Here is a 9012-nt window from a genome sequence, read left to right on the forward strand (position 1 = left end):
CCGGTGGCCAACCCAAGGCGAACACCTCTCTCAGGTGGACAACCCAAGGTGCATACCTCCCAGGTGGCCAACCCAAGGCGCACACCCCTCCGGTGACCAACCCAAGGCGCACATCCCTCCGGTGGCCAACCCAAGAAGCACACCCCTCCGGTGACCAACCCAAGGCACACACCTCTCAGATGGCCAACCCAAGGTGCATACCTCTCAGGTGGCCAACCCAAGGTGCATACCTCCCAGGTGACCAACCCAAGGCGCACACCTCTCAGGTGGCCAACCCAAGGCGCACACCTCTCTCTCAGGTGGCCAACCCAAGGTGAATACCTCCCAGGTGGCCAACCCAAGGCGCACACCCCTCCGGTGACCAACCCAAGGCACACACCTCTCAGGTGGCCAACCCAAGGCGCACACCTCTCTGGTGGTTTCAGCCCACCAGCAGCTCTGCTGAAAATTGACGGGCAATCTCCTCTCACATAATTTACAGCCCCGGAAGTGCAAGGGAGGGTCAGCCGGGGTCCACCCCCCAGAAATGATTTTTTTTTTCCAGCGGGCATGGTTTGATTTACATCAGCCTGTAACTGAACTGCCGGGGACTCCACAGTCTCTTCGAGGTGGAGCTGACTCGATGCTACTGCATTTGAATGACGAATGACAGGGAGCTTGGCTGCTAACCGAAAGGTCAGCCATTTGAAGCCACAAACCACTTCACAGAAGGACCTGCCAGTCGGCTCCGTGAAGATTTCCTCCTGGGAAACCCTCCGAGCAGTTCCGCTCTGACCACCAGGGTCCCTGTGAACTGGAATCCACCTCAGCCGGCAGCATCTTTTCACGAGCTTGCTGACCATGTGCGTCTTCTTTGGAGGAGTATTTGTTCAGACCATTTGTCCATTTACAAAGTTTGAAAAGTTTTGAGGCCATTTCCTAGCACTCTAGGTAAATGTTTACACGATACATCAATTGTCGCATCAACAGTTTATGCATTGATTATTCCCTGATGCTGGCATTGACGTGTCAGCCGGCACTCTCCCTGTCTCCTCCCTAGCTGGCCTGTTTCCATTCGTCTGTTTTCTGTCCCTCTTTGTCTTCCTGTCCTTGTTTCCGGGCAAACACTGCCCTTCACCTTGTGTAGGTGCTTGTCCTAAGATGCACTTTCGTCGTTGTTTTACAGCCCCAGCTACTGTCTGTCAGGAAGGTGGCCTCTGGGAGTGTCTTCAGAGTCAAGTTAGAAGGTTGTCTCAGTGCACTAGTCCCAGGGAGCCAACTCACAGCTGATCCTCCAGCAGGTTTTCAGAAGCTCTAAGTCACACGAGAGGAGACTGCCCATCTGTCTCCTGTGGAACAGTTGCTGGATTTGAACCATATACCTTTACATTGGCAGAGCAACTCGTTACCCCTAAGCTACCAGAGCTCCCTCAGTTCTCTGGAATAGCCACTTCCTTGAATCTTCATTTTTTCCCTTGGTTCTCCATTGCTTTAGGCAAGAAAAGACCACTAGCTGCCTCCTGGCTGCCTGAAAGCTCCCAGATGTTCCACCACCTCTGTCCTGCCCGGCCTCACCTGCAGCTCAGCATGGCCACCTGACCGTTTCTAGACAAGGAAATGTGAACAGAATGAAAATGTACCATGTCCAGACCTCACCACGAACACATGTGCATGTCTCACTTGCCTTCTGGATGGCTGGAATAGGGACACCGTTCATGCAATTCTAGAAGCCATCGGCTGAAGACAGTAAAGTCTCACCAGGCTGGGCCCCGGAAGAGTCATCTGCCCTCCTTTGTGTCGTCCACCTTGGTCATCCGGTGAGAGCACATCCAACGCACGGAACACCGAGCTGCCCTTCCGAGGAACACTCGAGTCCCTACGACACAGACAGACTTGTGTCCCCTTGGCAGCCCCTGGGGAGCTCTGGACTGTGGTCCACCACGGCTTGTGCTGCTGACGCAGAGGCAGAGCCTCTGTCCATCCAAATCCGCGAGTGACTCTGCAGGAGAGAGATGGACAGTCCCCTCCTTCCTTACAGCTTGGGAAACCCACCGGGCAGCGGGCTCGGAGCTGGTTCTGACGCGGCAGCCGTGAGTCTGAGCTTGGCAGTTCACGGGATACCTGTTGGTGTCCGCCAACACCGCCATCCAAAGGCAGCTCCTCTTCCCGATTGTTTAATTTTTTAAAAAAGATATTGACCATTTATTATTTTCCATGCAGTTCACGCACATTAATCTTTTTGTTTAAGTCCACACAGCAGCCTCTACTTATTTGTGGTCTGACTCCCATTTTAGGGATAAGAGGCTTTTAACACTCATGGTCAAAGACCACATGAGTTAGGAGATGACATCAAAGATATAATTAATGAAAAAAAATGTTCTTAAAAAGACAAAGGAGGAAGACCAACGTGGATGCCAGAAGAGATGCTGAAAACTGCCCTATAAACATCAAGAAGCCAAAACATTGCTTTTCAATGCTGCGTTGTATTCCATCGTGTGGATGTGCCATGGCTTTTCTATCCATTCATTTATTGATGGCCACTTGGGTTGCGTCAGTGTCCATGCTGTTGTGAATAATTCAGCAATAAACTTGGGTGTGCATACATCTGTTTGAGTTGTGGCTTTGATTTCTTTAGGGTGTATTCCCAGGAGTGGAATTGCTGAGTCAGATGGTATTTCTATTTCAAGTGTTCTGAGAAGCAACAGACTACCATCCATACGGTTGTACCGTTTTACCGTCTAATTTTCTTATGCACCTGAGATGATCAGAAGTATCGTATACACCCCCGTCCTCAAGGTGACCTCCTTGCTCTGCGGTGCACTAAGAAGATCCTTAACAGTGGACTTCCCAATGCAGTCCGCGAATTCCTGTCTGCTGTGTCCATAGTCAGGGGTTGTGGATCCAAATAAAAGAACACCCTTGCTAGTGGCAATCTCCTCTCTGCTTATCACGATTAGTTATTGCACAGCTGTGAAGACGTTAGTTTTATGTTGTACCGACTTCGAGCTTCATCACGAACTGTTGCAGACCTTTGTTTTCGGCAGGCAAGTCTGTGCCATCTGCACATCGTGGGTTGTTGGTGAGTCTTCCTCCAGTCCTGATGCTGCGTTCTTGATACGGTCCAGCTTCTCAGATTATTTGCTTAGTGTGCAGACTGAGTAAATACGGTGGGAGAGCCTTGAAGCACACCTTTCCAGCTTTTAAACCACGCAGAATCTCTTTATAGTGTCTGAAGGCTGGGCTGTGTCTCTGAACAGGTTCTGACTGAGTATAACCAAGTATCCTGGAAGTCCCGTTTTTCTCAGTGAAAACTGTAACAGCAGCAGACCTCTGTCTGTGGAGGGCCGGAGACGAGCCCTCAGGACGGGGGGCTCTCCACGCATGACTGGAGGAAAGCTGCCTCCTCCAAGCAGAATCAGCCGAGGATGCAGATGGAGTGGAGTTTCCAGAGCTTTCCTTTGCTAAGGGATCTTCATTTGCTGATGTGCCGTGATGCAAAATGAGGAGAAAAGGCTGCAAACACTCATTACCAATGGGAACCTGGAAACACAGGGTCTCCCAGAATTTGTCAGAATGAAATGGAACTCAGATAAGGAATATTGGTGCCCTAGGCATTACTAGTGAGCTGGCGTGGACTAGTGTAGGCCAGTTTGAACTAGAGAGTCAAACAACCCATCGCTGCCCAGGGCATGCCTGGCTATCTTCCCTCCGGGAGGGACTCCATTCCCTCCCCTTGAGAGAGGACTGGAGGTGGGGAACAGATCTATCAGCTGCTTTCAGGACGGTGTCCCGAAGCACATTCTGGCCTCCTCCTCTTCCTCAGTCTGTCTGCTCTGGGGGCAGATGTCACCAGCGGGAAGGCACTGACCACAGAAAGGTCTCCACAGCAAAGAACTGAGGCCTCACTCCAACCGCCACGTGAGGGCAGCCCTATCAGGAGAGGGCCCTCTGCCCGTCAACGCAGCCTTTAGAGAACTGATGCTGTACGTGTAGCCCCCCTGACACCCCATCTGCAAAGTCATGAGACCCCGAGCCACACCCACGAGCTAAGCCTACGCCGCTCCGGGGTTCCTGCCTCACAAAAACCACAGGGAAGTAACTGTGGGTTGCTTAAAGCCACTAATAAGGTAATCTGTTATTCAGTAACAGATAATACAACATTTAGGGGGGAAAACAGTACTAAAAATCTGTTTCTTAGCACAATACCAGAAGCACTGTCCTAGGAAGACGCAGATCCGTGCTGGAAACTCTGCCCTTTTCCGTAAACCTGACACCTCGGAATGACGGTTAAGTCTTGCTAGAAGAAGGGGCCCCTCACGGGCTTTCAGGACGGAGAACGCCCAGAAGCGCCCCAGGATTTCGTGTGTGGAACCATTCCGTATCAGGGAAGGGGAGACCACCTTTTCCAAGAACTCAAGAAAGGCTATTCCTTGAGGGATATCATTCTTGGAAAGGCAGAGGGTCAGAGAGAGAGGAAGACCCTCAACCAGGTGGACTGTCACGGTGACCGCTGCGATGGACGAGGACGGCCCGGGACAGGGTCGCTGTGAGCCGTACTTGACAAGATGGCACCAAACAACCACAAATAGTCACCGTCCTCCTAAGACACCCAGCAGCTGTGACTAAAGTCCTGACAAGTGACTAAAGCCTGGTCTCCTAGGGTGACACGGACCGGGAGAAGGAGGGCTCTTTCTAGAGTGGGCTCTCTGACCTCTGCAAGCCCTTTGTCCGAGCTGCTGGGGTGACCCCGGCTCATGGATGTCCCCCCACGCTGTGACCACTGAGCGTCTACAGCTGATTCTCACAGCGGTCACCAGGCCTCTCCTCCGCGCCCACCTCAGCTGAGAGGATCTGCTGAACCTGGTCAGCATCTCGGGTGTACACAGTCCTCCCACCACCAGCACAGGAGGCGCCCTGGCCGGGCCCGCTCCCCCTGGTGCTGCGTGAGGAAGCTTACCCAGCGTGAGAAGCCCTTGCCGCACGCGGGGCACTTGTGGACCGCCGGGACGAAGCTGGCATCGTGGTGTTTCTTGAAGTGGATGTTGAGAAGCTGCTTCTGCCGGAAGCGCTGGTTACAGGAGAGGCAGGTAAAGGGCTTCTCGCCCGTGTGGGTGCGCGTGTGAATCGTCATGTGACGCTCCTGGGGGAGGGCACGGGTGGGGGACACGGTTGGTCTCCTTACGGAGTTGTCAGCATCCCACATTACTGACCGTCCAAGCCTTTCCCCAAGGTGGGTGCGAGGCTGCTTCTCTGCTGGGTGACGTCAAGTGGAGCAAGGCCCACAGTGACCCCAGGGATGCCGGGTCGGAACCTGGCCCAGCCTGTACGTCCTCCTCATCCGTCACACTGACCCCGCTGCTCTAGTCACTGGGTCAAGCACCCTGTTAGAGGCCTTCCTCACTCACTGGCCCTCCAGCTTTCCAAGCGTGATGTCCCTCTCCTGATGGCCACCTCTCCTGGCGGCCACGTCTCCTAACGGCCACCTCTCCTGATGGCCACCTCTCCTGGCGGCCACCTCTCCTGGTGGTCACCTCTCCTGGCGGTCACCTCTCCTGGCGGCCACGTCTCCTAACGGCCACCTCTCCTGGCGGCCACCTCTCCTGGCGGCCACGTCTCCTAACGGCCACCTCTCCTGGCGGCCACCTGTCCTGGCGGTCACCTCTCCTAACGGCCACCTCTCCTGGCGGTCACCTCTCCTAACGGCCACCTCTCCTGATGGCCACCTCTCCTAATGGCCACCTCTCCTAATGGCTACCTCTCCTGGCGGCCACCTCTCCTGGTGGTCACCTCTCCTAACAGCCACCTCTCCTAATGGCTACCACCTCTCCACCTCTCCTGGTGGTCACCTCTCCTAACGGCCACCTCTCCTAACGGCCACTTCTCCTAACAGCCACCTCTCCTGACGGCCACCTCTCCTGGCGGCCACCTCTCCTGGCGGCCTGCCTGAAGTATGTGAGGTGAAGCGTGGCCATCCTTGCCTGCAAGGCGCACCCTGGCTGCACTCTCCCCACGACTGCAGAGCCCAACATTTACTCAACACAGCACAAGTGAATCTCTCCCTCAGCTTATGATCTTCAAAACTAACTCATGCAGTCCTTGCCAGCGACGTGAAGAGTCCCGGGGTCCAATGGTGAGGCACTTGGCTGCCAACCAAAAGGTTACTGGTTCAGTCTCACCCAGTGTGTGTTTGGAGGGAAGACCCTGCTATCTGCACTCATAAATATCACAGCCTCAAAAACATGTCACCAAAGAGCAAACAAGTCCACCCTGGAGGAGGTGCAGCCTGAGGGCTCAGGGCTCATTGGAGGCTTGGGAGGCGAGACTTGGTCTCACAGACTCTGGGCCTATTGCCAGGAGGGGCCAGTCTCTGAAAAAGGACATCACCTGGGAAAGGTGTAGGCTCAGTGGCAAAGAGGAAGGCTGCCAGTGAGACGCCTGGCACAGTGACTGCAGCCATGGGCACGCGCAGGAGGCGGCCGAGGACGCATGGGAACAGCTTGCATTGTTTCCTGTCCGCCTGGGGTCACCGTGAGTCACGGGCACACAACAAGGCAGTCCTATGGGGCAGTTCATCTCGATCACAGGGGTCACTGCCGGCTGGAACTGATCTGACAGGATACAACCACCCCCGAGTTACACAGAGCTTAGAACGAATTTCCTGGGTGTTCCAGTTCTCGGGAAGATGAGGCATCCCAGATTAGGCAGTAAAACTGACAAACATTTTCTCCTCGGAAAAAGGGCCAGTATTTGCTGTCCACGTGACTGTTTCCAAGGCCTGAGGTGAGAGGATGAGCCCAACCGGCCAGCGTAAACACTGAACGGCGGCGTCTGCCTTCCTGCGGGGCTGGAGGAGTTGTACGGGCCCCCACGTTCTCCGTCAGCTTCGTGGATACTGTCAGCCCCATCCCACCGCTGCAGAACTGGTCCCGGCTCACAGAGACCCCGCCACTGGGCTTCTGGGAGGAGCTGACCCGTCCTTCGGCCCAAGGAGCTGGCGGATTCGAGCTGTTGACCTTCTGGTTATCAGCCCTGTGTGTTATGTGTTATGCCGCCGGGGTTCCTTAATAGCATCACACTGTATTTTAAAATGGGCTCAAAGTGAAAATCATTGTTCTCAGTCAGAATGACAAACACTTCACTAGCAAACATCTAAGAACCCCACAAGATACAGCCCCGGGACCCCACCTGTGCACGGTGGTCCTCTGCTGTCTAAGTCAAGGCTGAGCGTCTGCTTGGAGCAGACCTGGTGGCACCACGTGCTGTCACATCGGAAGATGCTGACCAACGGGGACCCCGGCCACTGACAATGCCTCCAGCAGTGTCAGGAAGAAGGTCTGAAAACTGCCCCCCCCCCCAGCAAGCAAACTGCCCATCGAAAGCCACCATCCGCACAGGCTCCCAAGTCCTGTCTAGTCTCATTTTCTCTTGGAAGCTGAAATTGTCCACAAGCAACGGAAGCTTCCCCCGAGGTGAAAGGCTTGCTCTGTGCATTTGGGGGGAAAAACCCACAAAAAAGCCAAGCCTCAAAGGGCTGACCTTGGACATCTCGGGTCAATTACTGACTGGAGATAAAATCGATATTGAGAAGTTAGCCCCCGACTTGTGGTTTCCTGGTGCTATTGCGTTACGCTTATGTTACTGTGGACCCTACACTGCAGTTTTCAGGTGCTGACCGGTCCCACCTACAGCAACCCCGCCAGGGCTAGTGCCTCCCTCACAGTCCCCGCCATGCTAACGCCTCGTCTTGTGGTCACTGCAGGGACACGTTTCCTCGAGGGCCTTCCTCCTTCTTGGCGACCCTCTACCGAGAACGATGAGAAAGTTAAAAATATCACCAAGACAGAAACGGGCCCCAGACAGGCACGAGCACAGGCCACGGGGACACGGCGCACAGACTGCTGTGTGTCACTGAGCCGGAGCCAGCGCGTGGCTGACCACTCACTGCAGGTCTCCGGGTCAGTGGCAGGGAGGAGACTGCCCATATCTCCACCCTCAGAGCAGCTGGTGGATTCAAACTGTCTACGTTGGAGCAGGCCGCACAATCCCTTACCCACAAGACCACCAGAACTCCCTTGCTCTAAGAACAGCTCCTACCAACTTTCATTTTCAAGAACGCAGCGTCTTCAGAGCACAGTGAGAGGAGGAAGCCTGTGTAGGACGGGCAGCGCGTCTGCCTCCGGAGAGACCCCTCAGGAAATCGCCTTCTCCTTCCACTGCCAAGGTCCCAGGGTGGAGGACACCAGCACTGAGTCGCACTGGGGTCACGGCTCCTGTCCCAGGTAAAACGGCACCGCTGCTCCGACACAGCCTCAAAGAACAGTTATGGCTACAGCTCAGACAGCGCGCATGCTGGGGGTGCCCAGGGCCTCTGGGGGCTGAGCCCTCTGCTGAGAACTGGTGCTTTAAGGCCTGGCAGGTGGCCGCTTCTCGGTCACTCAGAAGACACCCCTGTGTTAAACTCGTCGGATTCAGACCTTTCATCGGGTTTCCAATGCTGTGAACCTTTACAAAAGCAGACTGCCTCGCTCTCCCACAGGGTGGTTGGGGGATTTTAACTACTGACCTTTTGGTTAGCAGCCCAGTCTGAAATGCACACTGCCACCTTTACTTCATTTCTCTAGAAAGCCAAACCAGCTGGCTCCTCATGGATCCCACACCTGACCCCACGTGTGCAGAGAAGACCCGGCTCCACACAGTTTACAGCAGCTGGACTTCCGGAAGGGGACTGCCAGGCCTTTCTTCCGAGGCATTCCAGGTGGAACGCTTGGCCAGCTGGCTCAGGTGTGAACCAGGCCACCCTGGGGGCACCGTCACCCAGGAGAGGAAAGCTGGGCCTTTTTAGTATTTCCAGTGTGCTAGACACCTCCACCCAGGTCCTCTTCTCCTGTGTGCCCACCCTGCTGCCCCCTGCCCACCCCAAATCTGCCCGTCCTATATCTGTCCACCCCACTGGCCCTGCCCACCCCGCTGTCCCCTGCCCACCCTGCTGCCACCTGCCCACCCTGCTGCCACCTGCCCACCCCATATCTGTCC

The 9012-nt window shown here is 55.1% G+C and overlaps 1 protein-coding gene across 1 annotated transcript in view; it reads right to left on the reverse strand.

Annotated features, from left to right (window-relative positions):
- The window catches only part of CTCFL (CCCTC-binding factor (zinc finger protein)-like), a 92007-nt gene that overhangs the window by 65492 nt on the left and 17503 nt on the right, over window positions 1-9012 (reverse strand). Inside the window, exon 9 of the mRNA XM_006896915.1 lies at window positions 4937-5119. Within this exon, the coding sequence (XP_006896977.1) occupies window positions 4937-5119 (183 nt within the window). The remainder of the gene's footprint in view (window positions 1-4936; window positions 5120-9012) is intronic.

Source organism: Elephantulus edwardii, unplaced genomic scaffold (genome assembly GCF_000299155.1).
Source record: "Elephantulus edwardii isolate Elephantulus edwardi_28Jun2011 unplaced genomic scaffold, EleEdw1.0 scaffold00193, whole genome shotgun sequence".
NCBI lineage: Eukaryota > Metazoa > Chordata > Mammalia > Macroscelidea > Macroscelididae > Elephantulus > Elephantulus edwardii.